At 44.8% G+C, this 16,103-nt stretch overlaps 1 protein-coding gene across 9 annotated transcripts in view; it reads right to left on the bottom strand.

Annotated features, from left to right (window-relative positions):
• LDB2 (LIM domain binding 2) overlaps positions 1–15,627 on the bottom strand; it is a 306,321-nt gene extending 290,694 nt beyond the window's left edge. For all 9 annotated transcript variants that reach the window (XM_087828144.1, XM_087828150.1, XM_087828148.1 and 6 more), the window contains exon 1: positions 15,310–15,627. In XM_087828144.1, coding sequence (XP_087684270.1) covers positions 15,310–15,441 — 132 coding nt within the window. In that variant the 5' untranslated portion in view covers positions 15,442–15,627. The remainder of the gene's footprint in view (positions 1–15,309) is intronic.
• Between the last annotated feature and the right edge of the window lie 476 nt (positions 15,628–16,103).

The following is a 16,103-nucleotide window of genomic DNA, read 5'->3' as shown; positions in this document are numbered from 1 at the left end:
ATTTTCTACCCTATATTCAGACAATTTCTCATGGCCTAGAGGGGAAAAAAGGATTATTTTTGCCATATCTTGGCTTTTAAGCAGGCTTAGAAAAGAGTAGCCTTTTTTCTTTGTCCCTCGCCCACGGTTTAGATTACAATAGGTTAAAGGACCTGGTTGCAGCCATCGCCGGGGAATTAATGCTGCCTGGCTGTAGCTCCCTGGTTTTGGATATTTAAGCAGCTTAATTGCTCTAAAGATCACCAGATATGCAGCATCATCAAAAAGTTGGCAGTGCCCTAGATTAAAAATACTAGGAATATTTAGGTCACAATTTACTCTATAACATAAGCAATTTAGAGCGTGAGTGTACATGTGTGTGCACATGCATGCACGTGTGTGTGTGTGTGTGTGTGCATGTGTATTAATACCACAGTTTCTGCTAGGGCACCTTCCATCCTCAGTGCAGTAGACAGCCCGGGCTTTCCCTTCAGGGTGCTTGTCGCCTTTTGCCATAGTGCCTGTTTAGCAGGCTGTCTCCCCCACTAGGCTGTGAGCACCCTGAGGGCAGGGCACTCTTGTCCTTCAGCACTGGGCACGTAAAAAACTCAGTAAGTTACTGAGGGATGAGTGAGCAAATGCAGTCCCATTGTGGGCACCACAGGGTGCCACAGTGGAGGCTACTTCTTAAATGGTTTTAAAATCAAAGCCATAATAAAAGTAACAGAACAGTCCTTTCTTCTTTCCTTTTCCCCTGCCTCCATAAAAAAAAAAAAAAAAAAAAAAATCACAGGAAATAGAGAATTAGGACTGGAAACCATTCCCCATCCATTCTCCCCCTGCCTCCCCCACCCTCATTATACCAACAGTATCTGGTATCCCTTCAAGGAGTTCTCAGGAGACCTGGTAATATTATATATGGTTGGGCTCCTTGGAAATACAATGGAGTGAATTAAAGCAGAGATTTCAGTTTCTAACTATAAATGTCTTGACATAGTTTCCGTTCAGACAAATGCCTGGAAATATAATAAACTATGTTTTAATGTTTATTTGTTTCAAATACAGTCTTTTTTTTAACACACAAACGTGAAGTTTTGAGTCTGGAAAAAAATAGGTTTAAATCACCATCGCAGCAAAACAGTTTTTAAAATAGTACACACAAGTGATCGTTTCCAAGCAGTTAAACGCACTTAGCCAAGAGGCATTAACAGTCTTTTCGGAATCACCTAATGCCTTAAGGTTATTTTCTAGTCTTGGTTCAGATACATTTTAACCTTTTGAAAAACAACAACAACAAAACTGACCATCCGGGCACCCACTGAACTCTGTAATTTTAGTACATCCTGCATTTGCATTCTGAGGTTCTTTTATGATGCCAGGAAAAAACAACCCCGGGCTCCTTTCATGTGCAGGTTGTAAGACAATGGTGCACAGAGCTCTAGGAGGCAGGGGCTGGGCCTCTAGCTCCAGCCGCTTCTTGTGTAAAAGCAAGATGCTGTGACTCAGCAAGATCCCTCGCCACAGAAGGAGGGAGAGAAAGCGCTGGAGGATGGATGGATGGAGCCCGTCGACAACGCGTGATTTACCTTGATCTTATTTTTAATGTGTAGATTAAAACAGAAACGAACAGTCCACCTAATGGGAATCGGAGACGCTGGAGCCCACGAGAGAACCTTGCTCATATCTCATCTAAACCAGAGCCATCAGAAGAGGAAGTAGGCCCAGGAAAGGGAAAGATTTATCCGAGGCCACAGGCTCAAGTTTAGGGAGGGAGGAAGGTGTTAGAAGAGTTCAGGAAATGCCGCTAAAATGAACAGAGTCTGTGGGCCTGTGATGCAACGTGGAGTATCACATAGGGAACGGAAGGGCTTCTGGTCTTGGCAGTTGAGCTCCATGGTCTCATTTACTGTTCAAGATATTCCTCTGATGTTGATATACTGTTCCCATCATGGAAACTGAGGCTCAGAGACGCATGCTGCGTGTGCTGGAGGGGTAGGACTTCACCTCCCTCTGCCTCCTCTTTTCCACTCAACCTTTTTACCTCACTCCCCACCGCATCACGTTGGGGTCCTGGTGCCAGGCTGGCTGCCAGCTAAGGGAGTTTCCCAGCAGCCACAGCCCATCACTCTGGCTTCCCAGTTCTGTCTGGGCCGGAGGCCCTGGGGATCCACTCTCTAACATGCCTACTAAAAGTTTCATGGACCACACCTGGTGGGCAAATAAATCATCCCTGGGCAACTTACATAACCTTGGCTTACGGTAATTTTGCATCTTTAAAAAAATGCCATGAAAATCCATCCTTTGCTTCAGACATACAAGGCTAAAAATAGCTCAGTCAGCCAGTAAATGTGTGCAATTTTTCCTCTGTGCATCTCCCCATCCACCGATTCCTCCCTCTCAGCAGTCAAATATGCTCCAAGACACACCACCAGTCCGCCCTCCACGAAGTGACCAGGGGGATCTGCTCAAAAGCAGATCAAATTGTTTTGGGGCTCTGGTCAAAAAAATAAAAAATAAAAATACCTCCATCAGTTCCCTTTTCCCAGTAGTAGAAGCTAATGGTGATTGAATCCTTACAACATAATAGTAAGCAAGGTACCTGGACCAGGTGCTGATCTAAGGACTTTAAAGGACTTGTCTCCTTAAAGTCCCTAAAGCAACCCTATGAGGTGAGGGCTTCTGTCGTATCACTGTCCAGAGGAGGAAACCAAGGCACAGAGAAATTAAACAATCGTGCCAAGGCCTGGTTTGACGTTCAATAGTCTCTAAAGGGTAAGGGCCAAAGCCTTCACAACCTGGGCCCTGCTTCCTCTCCAGGTTATCTCCTACTTCCCCCACCAACCGGGCCCTACACACATCTGCACACTCTCATACATACACCCCAGGCCCGGAGCCACGGCCACACCCAAACCCTCCCCTTCCTCAAACAGAACGCCACCTCCCAAGGCTCGGTTTCTTTGCCCGTGCCACTCCTGCCAAAACACACCCACGCCCTCAAACGGCAAACTTCCACTCAGCCCTCAAGACCCTCCCGCCCTAGGAGTCCTCACTGTGTGCCCTCACTAAGCTCTTGCAAGGCGGGGGTGCTGCCCCCTTCCTCTCTAGACCAGGAAGACCACGTATGGTAGATGTTCAGCATCCGCCAAAAAAGCCCTAAAAGTAACAGTTAACTACAGGGCGTAGGCACTATGCTAATCACTTTACAAGAATTATCTCGCTCCATCCTCATAAAAACCCAAAGACATGGATTCTATCACCGTCTGCCCACTACCCATGAGGGCAACCTGGGCACAGAGGTAAGCTGACTCACCCAGCTCGCACAAATGGCAAGCAGAGAGGTAAGTCTGCGCGACTCGGGAAGGTAATCACTTAGTGCCGACGCCGTGTCGCGGGCCGTCCTACTGCACAAACGACTGCGCTGTAAGAGAATCACCTGTGCGAGGCTTATTTATAAAACGCACACTACCCACAGAAAAACTGATCACTCAGAATCCAGTGACACAACGGCTGCCTCTGTGAAATGAGCTTTAAAAAAAGACGGCCACGGGCCACAGAGAATGTCAACTGTCACGAAGGATGCGAACACGGATAAGATAGAACCTGACCCCAAGGATCTCTTCGATCCAATGAGAAAAATAAGACAACATTGCATATACCTCGTGACACAGCCCACTTTATGAGACATCACTTTTCTTCTTGAATTGAAGATACGTCCTTTAAATGGGGTCATAAATTAACTTGCTCTACCCCAGCCTACTGGTTCTATAGGTTGTTAATTTTCTTAAATATAAACATATGTGTGAATAATTCAGGCAACTCAAAATTGTATTTTGAGAACACAGTGAAATACTCATAATTTTAGCTAAAAGAGCTGGTCTAAAGGGTGCTGAGTAAGTTCCTAAGCATGTAAACGTTGATGTAGATCTTTGTGTGCTTAGACTTATATACTAAAATGCTAACAGCACCTAGCCAGTGTGGCTCAGTGGTTAATTGTCGACCCATGAACCAGGCCGTCAAGGTTTGATTCCCAGTCAGGACACAAGCCAGGGTTGCGGGCTCGATCCCTAGTAGGGGGTGTGCAGGAGGCAGCCAATCCATCACTCTCTTTCATCATTGATGTTTCTATCTCTCTCCCCCTCTCCTTTCCTCTCTCAGAAACCCATAAAAACATTTTTTTAAAAATAAAATGCTAACAATAATTTTTTGCATAGAATTCAAAACAATTTGTATTTACCTCTTTGCACATGGTTGTATTTTACAAATACTCTATATTGGAAATGTACCATGTTCTAAAAGTCAAAAATATATTTAAAGCATATGCACCTTTATAGTAAATAAATTGGCAAGGAACACAATCATAAATTCAAAAGCAACAGAGGTTAGTGATGTGTTTTTCAACATCAATAGCATGATGCTAAAAATTGATACCATTTGAGGCAAGTGGAAAACTTAAAATTGACAAAGGGGTTTGAAACATAAAAGATTTTGTAGGTTGAAGTACAAATTAGTGATTGGTAAAAGTGTTTAATTTGTCCAGTTCCTGGTTATTACCTTGGCAGCTGGTGCTATGATTTGGAAAATCTAAGACCATTTCTGTATCAGCAGCACAGCATAGTCCAGGTGAGCCCTGTATCTGATTTCTGGACTTCCAAACTCAGGGGCTTGGGCTAGATGATCTCTCGTGTCTACTCGAGCCCTGAGATTCTAGGAGTCTGCTAATTTGGAAGACATCAGCTCCATCAAATGTTCTCCATCAGAACCTTTCAAAAGCAGGTGAGAAGCACCAACTGCTTAATTCCAGCAAGAAATTTCAGCCAACTGCAGGGTCATTATGGCTAAAATTATAACGTATAAGAAGGAGGGGGGGCGGGGTGTGTGTGTGTGTGTGTGTGTGTGTGTGTGTGTGTGTGTGTGTGTGTGTGTGTGTGTGTGTGTGTGTGTGGTGTCAAACGTTCAGCCTTATTTATTAGTTTGGCTTTATTTTAGCTTTAGTCTACACTGATTTTCAGTCTCAAGATGAAATCTTCATGAATCCTAAGATTCCTGACCCATATCAGGAAGCAAAATTTAGCAAGCACTACCCTCTCCTCCCAAAAAATGTGTGTGTGTACATGCAAACAGTTTAATGTCTGAGCTATGTAAGATAGTTCTATAGAAAGGTTGATTAAAAAATTTTAATGTGGAACTCTAAATAAAAATCTTGGGTGACCTGGTCAATGAAATGAAGTATAGGAAGGTATATGGGATTTTAAAAATTCAATTTGAAATATCAAGGAGGCTCTACACCAAAATTAGTGGGACAAATCAGACAGCTTTACTACCCATCGACCTGATCCCTCAGGCTAGAAAGATGCCACAGGGTGCCATTTGGTGCCATTCAGCACATCACCTGTTCACCCATGTGCCTTTTCACTGCCTTAAAGAGTGAGCCACAAGGTGTCATAGCAGATCAACTGGCAGGGCTGTTATCAGTCCAGACACACAGGGGGTGCTTCAGGCTCTGACCAGTGCTGACACAGCTCTCTGGGAGAAGTCTGAGCTGGGCTGCATATTGAGATGTGCGCCTCTCTAGACACAATGGCCAGTCAAGGCCAGCAGGCCTGTGCTCCCCAGGCCTCCCCTGTGGCCCCCTCTCAGATGGCCCTGCAAAAGCACTGGGGCAGGGGAACGTGTCAATGCTCAGTTGTCTCCACTGAGTTCTTACACGGGGCAAATGGAAATATAGCATTTCCCAAAAAGAATGCAGTGCCAGTGTCCCATATATTGGTCAATTCTTAATAATTTTCCACAGGTATGTCTAAGAGATAATGATAGCCTGGACTTTGGGGGAGAGCATGGCCACAAGAGGGTATGTGATCATTGTGTTATCATGACTACATGAAGGTGGGAATCCCTGATGGCATTATCATATCATGAGAACACCAAACCCACAAGTCCTATAACACATCACTGCGAGTTTTGCTTATTAAACTGAATATGCTACTGCAGGCCATGTAAAAATATTTTAAAGGCATTTTTCAGAAATCTAGCAAAGTTTTACATTACTTACAGTACTTAATTGGCCTATAGGATGCAGAGTAAGGACAGCATATCATCACAGCAGCAGCAAGAGCACATACTGAACACTCGCTACATACCAGGCATTTCCATGCATTAGCTACTCACTCCTAACCTAAAACTTGGGTTAAGGAAACGAAGGTGCAGAAAAGTTAAGAAGCTTCCCTATGATCATACAGCACCCAAGAGGCAAAACCAGAACTTGGATCCAAATTTTGACTTATTTTAAGTCATACTTCAGTCCGAATCTTTACATTCCAGGCATGTCACTCTTTTCACTCCCATGGAAAAAAACACTGGTGGAAAAAAATTGTGCATATTTCCCAACCATAACATGCACAAACACATACACAAACACAACCTGACTGGAGTGACCGTAGCTCTCTCTCTCTCGCTCTCTCTCTATCTCACACACACACACACACACACACACACACACACACACGCCACCATTACCACCATGCAATTAGCAAACACAAGGTTATCATAGACCACAACATCATATACTAATATAACATCCCATATTTTGTTGTGCAAATCACTTCAGATAAGCTAATTAATGGTCCTGAAAGCACTTTCCTAAAATGCAAAGTGCTCCAGGAAATGTAAGGTATTATCGTGAGTCTTATCATAATTCATGGCTATGGGCCCCCAGGTAGATAGATCCAAAGAGGCAGGAGTGGTAGAAACATCAAGTGAGAAAAGAACACTAGAATAAGTACAAATATTTTTAATCAGAGCTCAGAGATTCCCGGGGGATTCCCAACCTGCAGAGGGCAAACTCCTCGGGCCAATACTGCCTTCTCCGCAGAAAGTCTCCTCCTCAGGCTTCCAGGCCTGCAGGCCTGACTGAGCTGCATCAGTGAAGACTCGCCGGCTGCCGGGCTCACAGATCCCCTCCCAACTCTAAGTGTAGGTAACTGTGGGTAAGATTCAGGGCAGGTCCCACGGTCAGTCTGGATGGTGCTGGTACAACTTAATTTGCTTTATTTCACAGATATATTTTGCATATCAAGTATGTGCTGTGGGGAGACAACCTGAACCAGGCCAAGGAGATCCCTGCCCTCGCGCAGCTTACCTTCCATAGACAAGCAGACGCTTAAGAAATAAACAAGCAAGCAAATGTCAGCTGGCTGTAGTTTCTACGGAGGAAAGTGTCAGGGATGTGATAGAAAGGGATGGGTAGGGGGCTAATTCTAACTGTGGTGATCAAGGAAGAAGGGCTCCCTGGGAAGGGGACCTTTCAGTTGCTCCCTAGAGCAACCACTAAGCCCTGGGACTCAGCCTCGTTGCTATTATTTTCTTCAAGATATTTGATTACCTGCAAATAGCGCCAACACCATGCCCACATGGGTTACTATGGAAGGATCCGTGTGTCCCTTCTACCACTGAGGGCACAGGTGTTGAGATGTGAATGAGCTTGGCAAGTAATGTGTCCAAAGCAGGCCCCTGTGACTGGAGTCCGGTGGAAAGGCTGCAGGAGATAAGACTGGGCCATCGAGGGTGAGACATAAATGGGACCTTAAAGTTAGAGCAAAGAGTTTGGAACTTATTCTAGGTGCGAAGGGAAACTAGGGGGGGCGACAGGGTCTGCTTTGTGCTCCACGAACACCACCTTGGCTGCTTGTGGGGAGTAGAGGGTGAAAGGAGGGGGCGCAGTTAGAAGGCCATCCTGAACCTGAAGACCAGGTGGGGCTTGTGATGTCACCACAACAGGGCAGGTCTCCTTTTTCTTCAGAGGGGTCTGCCAGACCTTTAATTCTAAGTCTTCTACTTTTAACTGGAAGACTAAAACTACAAATTAGGCCCGTCAAGGTGGAGGTAGAGAGGGGGCAGGGTGCGCTGTTCGGTTTGGTTTGGGGGAGAACACTGAGTGGCAGAGTGAGAAGATCCAGCCTCTAGGGATGTCCACGCATGGACTCAGTGCACCTCCCTGAGCTTCAGTCTCCTTGTCTGTTAAAGAGAACCAGAATGCATGCCTCTTGGGCTTAGGGGTGAGTCAAATGAGGAGACCCATCTTATCTCCAGTAGTCGGCAGGTATTCACAGTCACTGGCCTCACAGGTGGCTATAGGGTAGAAAGGGAAGCATCGCCCCCCCCACCCCACCCCGCAGAAATGCAGAGACACACTGTGTGGAGGGACTGCCTCTCCAGAAAGGATCAGACCAGGAAAGTGGGAGCCAAAGCATGCTGGGAGCGCTTTTCCCGCTGTGCCTTTCTTTCCTCTAGATTCCTAATTGATTACCTGCAAAGGAAGCCAACACTGCACCCAATTCCAATTCTAGTTTCATCTCACTTACATGTGGAGGGGGCGGCACCACCAAAACGAAATAGTTTTTATAGTCATCCGACTACTGTTTAAAACAATGAAAAGGCCATCTTCCACAGAGCACGCCTGAGAAGAGTGAAGAGCTAGATGGAAATTGAAGTACTGTTTAAGTAAAATAATTAAATTTTTAGATGATTATGTGTAACACTCCGTAGCAATTCCAGTGACTCAGATAATGCGACTTCGAGGAGTATTAAAGGTATTCGTTCTTCAATAAGGAGCATCATTTTGGTTCTTTTTTCAATAAATAGCATATGTGTTCCATCTCTGGCTCTAGCCTTTAGAATTTCCCCTGGTTCTTTTTGAAATTAGGGCTCTGAGAGACAAATAGTCTAACCAACTTCGGTGGATGAGGTCAACTTCCCAGCCACTGCCAAAGTCAGCCTGTCCCAGGAAATAAATGAATATTTACCTAACAAATTTCCACACGTGAAATGAGAATCCTAGCTATTATTTCTTATCTCAAGAGAGGTGCTATAGCAGCGTAGTTAAGAGCACGACCCCTAAAACTAAACGACCACCTGTGTGACCTTGGACAACTTAGGTCACCTTCTCTTTCCTCATCAGTGAAAATGCGATGTTAACAGTACCTGTCTCTCGGGGTGGTTATGAGGGTCACTCGAGCTGGCCTAGAGGAAGCCCTTGACCCATGGCCCAGCACACACTAAACACTCCGTAGACGCTAGTTATGGTCACCACGACTACCTTTCAGAAACGTGTGTACCTTCCCATGTGTGTGCACACCCACACTGCGCTGCGTATTGATCTGTCACAGCACCTCCCTGTGAGAGCTGGTTTGCGTGTCTCCATTCGTTACCAGCTGCAAGCTTCCGGATGACAGAATAGGTCTCCATCATCTCTCTGTGTTCAGGCTCTGGTATTGTCATTGCCCGAAGTATGGGAATTCTTGGGCAATGATGGAATTTTGTTGTAAATGTTAATAGTTGCCTATGTTCAGATGCGTGCTGCTAGAATTTAAACTTTTTTTAAAAAACACACACAACAACCTAGGATCAAACTAATCAAAAAAAGAAGGGGGGGAAGGAAGGAAGGAAGGAAGGAAGGAAGGAAGGAAGGAAGGAGGAGGGAGGGAGGGAGGGAGGGAGGGAGGGAGGGAGGGAGGGAGGGAGGGAGGGAGGGAGGGAAAGGGAACAGCAATTTCTTGGTCAGAAAATAGCACAGGTACAATATCTACATCAGCGGAATGTTTCTAAAGCTCTGCTGTCTGACACTTTCAGAAAGAGAGTGTTTTCCCAGATCGATTATATTTTGAGACCCACCAACCAAATCCAAATAAGTGAGTTTATGAATCTTGTTCCTGACGACCTGCAAAGTCGAATGTTTGAGGCTGTTTGCTTTATGTGTTGTTAGCTTGTTCAGAAAGGGAGTGTTCTGTGTTCCTCGTGAAAAAGGAGTTCACGTGGACAAATGTAATAAAAGGAGATTTATAGCCCCGCTCTCCATACAATTTAAATTAATTTTTCTCTGAAACCCAAACAAAAAGCTAAATGCGCAAAAAATGCATAGTGTTTTATACCCTATATCATAATTCACGCACCAAAAAGGGAGAAATTTGAATGTGCATTGATTTTAGGCAGATGAGAATCTGTGTTGAATGTGAGTTGAGACGGTTTTTTTTCCCTCTGTGGCCTCCTACGAATAGTTAGTTTGCAGCAATTTTTAATTAAAAACAGTTCCCATAGTAAGAAAATGGAAAGAAGAAAAAAAAAGACCTCAGGAAAATAAAATCCGGACAAGAGTCCTGCAGTGTGTTTTCCGAGGCCATGTAGAGAGCTTGAAAAATAACAGTTTGCAAGTTCTCATTTTTAAAACTGCACTTTTGGTTTCATTTAACATTTTCAAAATAGCTTTCCTTACCACTACCAATCCCCCTCCCCCCACTCCTCCCCAACCCCCTTCGCAAAACTTGGAAAGTTCTGTGTTTAACACTGAAAATCATTCATATGCCTGAGAGTAACAGCAGCATTTTTATTTCTAAATTTCTAGGGGGGAAAAAAATTTCCAAGTTATCACCAAGCATTTTTCATTTTTTTCCCACCTATCCAAAATACCTAATCTCATTTTAACTAGACTCCATCTGAACATCAAGGATACTGAGCTAGTCCATGAATAAACATGATGTTACAACTTGAAACCCTGTGACTGAAGTATATAAAAATGTAGCTGAAAGAAAAGACTGGGAGCCCCCACCCCCTTCCACCCCCTCCCCGGGGACTTCAAGAGTTGAGCTGAGAAGGGGTGAAAGGCAGGGGATTTAAATTTCAAGGTCTTCGAACATTTTTAATGTTCATATTAAACCCTATAAAACTAAACACTGAAATTCTAATAAAATCCTTGCTTGCGCAGCTTCCAGTTGTGATCACATTGCTCTGTTGGAGTGGGGCGTGTAATGGTGATAAAAGGAAAAAAAAATCTCAAAACAGAAGAAATGCATAATGGAACCCACCCTTCCCTGATGTTTGTGATATTTTATTAAAATAAGCATCCTGATATGAAAAAATTTACTTAAAAACATCTCCATTAGAATGGAGACTTTTTTTGTCGTTTGAATGAGGCAATAAGGTATAGGAAAGTTCTCAACAACAAGGATATAAACAAGGATTTTTACAACTTGATAAAGTTTCTTAAATTCTGCAGCAACCCAACATTAGTTAAAACCCTTCGCTAAAAATGAAGGAAGGTCCCTATGATGCACCTCGTATTTTCCTTATATTTTCAATCCATAGCACAGACCCCAGGAAATGAAGAAAAAAAAAAAAGTTTTTGTTATTTTTTGAAGCTTTTTGCAGAACAAATTCTGAAGTCCTTAGGGCATATTTTCATACCCTATCTGACTGCACTCGGTGTGCAGTGCTGAACTGTATCTGGTGCAGTTGTGTTCTTCCGAAACCCACTGGGGACAGCAAGACCTTTCAAAAGCTTGAATTTGGGGAGACACCAGGTCAAGTCATGGTGGCACACACCATGGGAAAAGACACCCCTCCCACTGCTTGGGAATTGCAGTGACCCACAGTGACGCAGGTCTCAGAGTTCCTCTTAATTCCACTTTAAAAGGGGGCCAACACCCACACGTTGCTTTAGGAAATTCCACTGAGATTCTGACGTTGCAAAGATGTTTTTTGCCAAAACAGCCAACAGCATTTAAAGCATGCTTTGGGGTTTTGTTTGCTTTGCCACGCATCTATATTCCTTGAAAAGGAGATGAAGTTCTAAAATCTCTTAGACACTAAAGTTAAATTACCTCATGATGAAATAAATGTGGAGGATGTTGAGGGAGCACTTTTAGGGGAGTGGGAGGCAGGTGCCCAGAGCAGCTTTGGGGGTACCAAGCTCCCAAAGGCATTAGGATTGTGTTTCTCAGCAAAAGTACTAATTTCAAAGATATAGCTCTCAAACCCTCCCCTTCCCTCTACTAATTCAGTGGTCCATGGGTTAGTTAGCGAATGTTTATTGAGTACCTACTTTGTCCCAGGAATTCCTTGCTCCAAGAGCCAGCTTTGAAGAAGAGTGGCGGGGCCTCTGTTTCAACATTTCCTCCACTATCACCCTATTATCTCGGCACCATTTGTGAATTTGAATAAAATACCATTAGCAAAGAAAGAATGTCCACTTCGCTCTAGTTCACAGTACTTTCTCATACCAAAGCAAACCATTCCCGGGGCTCTAGAAGAATCAGAACTTTTAAATTCACAGGCATTGCAGGTAATTTGCAGATGAGGGAACCAAGGTCCATACCAACCAGTGAGTAAATTATAGAAACAAGTTAGAAACAGGACCACTGCCCAATCTAATGCTCTTTAAACACAACCACCCCGAGCTTCTGAAGGGCTTTGGTTTGACTTCACTGGAATAAGTGCATAAATCCCCAGGAGAGGTTGCCCAGGGTCAGCAAGTGAGTAGGAGTAAGCACCCACCAGGGCTCTTCACTACCCTCTTTCTTTTCCATAAAGAAGGCAGGCTCTAGGAAACGTCCACACACTCGATTACAATTCACTCATCACAAAAGGACGAGCTACAGTTCCCTTCTAGCCAAGTCAATGTTGAAAAAGGAATGGGGGGTTGAGAGTATTGCCCAGATGTGCACGTGGGGGTGGTGTTCAGAAATGACACGGTGTAATACAGGACCCGGGGCCAGGAGGGAGAGAGGAGGAAGCTGAGTCTCTCTTGCCCAAAGTGGTTGGACGCATTGGTTAAGTTCTAAAAGTAACTGCACCACAATCTACAGGATTTTTTAATGTGAATAAACCGGTAACTCTTGCTGGGTATTACTGTATTTTATCCCAACCAAGCCCTCTCTGGCTCCGAAGAACTTTATCATAAATAATCATCGTTGGTAAAGGCGCAATATAACTTTCTCATGAAAAGTTATTTTTTTTAAAATATTTTCTTTTCCAGTTACAAACTAGGATCAAATTTAATATTTAATGTGACTATTAAATATCTTAGGAGTGCCCTGGCCGGTGTGGCTCAGTTGGCTGGGTGTTGTCCCAGTTGCAGTTACCGTTACGGTTAAGGGCTTGAGCCTGGGTAGGGGGCATGCAGGAGGCAGCTGATCTATATTTTCTCATTGATGTCTTTCTCCCTCCTTCTCCCTCTTTCTAAAAATATCAATAAAGTAATTTCTTATTAAATAAATATCTTAGGAGCAATTATATAATTCTCTCCTTTCATAGGGAATGAAAAATAATAATGTATGGCTTTGGGTTTGTGACATTATTTACTACTCGGCAAAGAGAAAAGAAGTGTCAGGGCAATTGTTTGGTTAATTAAAGAAAAGATTTAATTAAGGGAGGGCATGTATGAGGTTGGCTCTAGAACACACCAGAAAAAAGTTCAGAGTGCTTTTCTGTCACAGCCAGAGAGGTTGACATAGAGTTTTAAGATTTGTCCTAGCAAGCTTTCCACTCCAGGTTCTTGAGTTATGAAGCAGTGTCTTTCTACTCAGGGAAATCTTAAAAGTAATGCCCCATAATCCAAAAGTTAGGAATATCTGAGTTTAGCTCTCAGAAATAAAGAAAAAAAGGTAATAATGTGTCATTTTTAAGAAACATTCCATGAATGGGGGACTTGTGAAATAAGTGGGGACCCTGTGGCATCCTGCAGATGTTTCTGAGGCCAGGATGGAGGCGTCCCCCAGGCGAGCCTCCTAGCTCAGCACTAGCCAGGTGGTAATGAAGGGACACAAGGAAGTGAACACAGCTTCCAGAGAGACCTGCCTGCTCTCCTAATCAGGGAGGGTGGGAGAAAACCTCTTTCCACAATCCTCAAGAACTTTCCAAAATATAAAGTGGACACGGGTTATTTTTAAATCCTGTTGCTCTTCAAGAATGGAGCCATAATGGCCCCTGGTCTCTTTTTTAGAACTAAACATATTTCTAAGACATTTTTACTTCAAATTTACATTGCAATTAATGTGGGCATGAACCATAAGATATTTCATATACTCTTAATTCTGAAAGCAAGCTATGACAACCAATAGTTCATGTAAGAACTTAAGATTCCAACACACAGTGGCAAAGGTCTGAATGAAATGTACAAACTGTAACACACAGTTACACACACAACACCACACACAAGTGTCATTGGCTGCCAACAGCTCCCCACTCTAAGCAAAACAGTGTATGCCTCTGTAAAGCTACTGACTTCTAGGGAAAGCAACAGTGTCATCATTTATATTTAACGTCTGTGGAGTTATTAGCATATAAAGAAAATAGCAGTGACAAAGACAACCAGTTTATAAAAAACAAAAACATCAGTCCTTGCCCAGCAGTTAGCCAATCAGAAAGCAGGTCACATCTCGTTAGCTGTATTAAATACAGTAAACGTCATGAATTCGCCATGGTGCTGTTGACAATTCAAGCAAGTGTGTTTTATTTTATCACACAACCTTAGCTGAGTCACCCTTCAATCTAAAATTCCACCAAAGCTAGTTCCTAAAAGCTCTTTGCCATCCACCCTCCGGGTATTTGATCTTTACAGAGGAGACTGAATTCCCAGTGATCTCTACTTCCTAAAGTGACTTTGGGGCACCTACCAGGAACTCCTCCTCACAACACTTCAACACAAAGCCCCAACCAACTTCCAGGCAGGGGACAGCCCCGGAGCAGGACCTGCCAGCTGAGCCAGCACAGAAAAAGTCAACTGGCATTAAATATTTAAATGGAAGGAGGCAGCCTGGAGTTTTGCATTTACAAAGTTCTGAAAGTCCGGTTCTCCCCTCAGCTCCCAGAGTAGCTGGCCCCGTGGGCTGGGGCTCTGTCTCCCAGGCACAAAATCACAAATATGCAAAACCTAGGGCTGGCTTGAATGCTGAGCCAGCTCCTGAGGAAGGTAGACCCCTTAGGAGACACTCCCATCCACAACCGGAGAAAGTCAAGAGCCCCCTCGCCCCAAGCAACTGGTTTCAGAATTTAAGAAGGAAATCTACAAGCATGTCCCCCCAGGGCTAGTTCTGAAAAGTACTTGGGGTTACTGTTCTGCCCCCTTCATCTAGATTTTGATGACTTTAAAAAGTGAATGCAGGTCAAAGCAGAGCTCTTCTGGGATTTGTTTAAAAAATTATTTTGCCGGATTCAAATGATCACAAAATCCCTTGGAATTCTATCTCACGCGCTCGCGGGACCGACTGGGCGCCTGCAAACCCCGGAGGTCTGGGACAGCAGCACCGCTGGAGACCGGGTTTGTGAGGCAAGTGCTGGGCTGTCTGTCTCAAGATTCCAGCAGAAACTGTCCCCAGCTCCAAGAGTTGCTGAGCCTGGAAACCCAGCGTTCAAACTAGTGGGTTCTTCCCGGCGCTCAAATCCACATAGGTGGTGGTACCTAGTGGGACACTTCCCACCGAATTCAGCCGGCATCCCTGGCAAAAGCCCAGACACAGTTTTCAAGAAACGTACACAAACACACGCCGGGGCTGGAGCACTCACCTCGGTGCGAGACTGCAGCCTCTTGTTCATCTCGTAGATTCGGTACTCTGGCTGCACCATGTAGGGTGTGTGTCTCCTATAAAATGGGCCGAACGGAGAGGAATAGAAGGGGTCGTGTGGCGTGCTGGACATCTTGCCTGCTTGTGCAAAATCAAGCTGAACAGAGTATCAGTAACGTCCATGCAGAGCACATGGGCTGTGTTCCTCGCAGTACAAAGTAGACGCACGCACACGCGCTCACACACAGGCAGCAGGCAGGCAGGCTGAGCACACTGGCTGGGATCTGCTCTCGGAGCCCTCTACAGCGAGAGGAGAGGGGAGCGGGAGCAGAGGAGGGAGCGGGAGGGAGGGGGAGGAGGGAGGGAGGGAGGGAGGGAGAGCGCGGAGAGGGAGAGCGCAGGAGCCGGGAGAGGAGGGAGGGTGCCGGGAGGGAGGAAGGGAGGGAGGGAGGGAAGGAAGGAAGGAGGGAGGGAGGGAGGGCAGGGAGGGAGAGGAGGGAGGGAGGGAGAGGGAGAGAGAGGGAGAGAGAGGAGCTGGATAGCTTTAGGCACCACTGCTTGTTTTTAAAGAAGCAGTTTGTGGAGAGGTCATTTCCTGTCCACACTGTAGACTAGTTCAAAAATATAATTCTCCTCACAGCCTGACAGGGGTCTAAGGTTTGGTTTTAATTTTTTTCCTCCAGCCAGGACCCTTCACAACCTGATCGCTAAGCATGTTAGCATATAGGTGGTTTAAGGGGCTGCCTGACCACTCACCCCTGACAGCCACACTGCTGTAACGTATCAGAAATGTGA

The sequence above is a fragment of the Miniopterus natalensis genome, chromosome 1, assembly GCF_054644295.1.
Source record: "Miniopterus natalensis isolate mMinNat1 chromosome 1, mMinNat1.hap1, whole genome shotgun sequence".
NCBI lineage: Eukaryota > Metazoa > Chordata > Mammalia > Chiroptera > Miniopteridae > Miniopterus > Miniopterus natalensis.
Note: the sequence above shows the minus strand (reverse complement) of the source record. Positions and strands in the feature narration are given on the sequence as shown.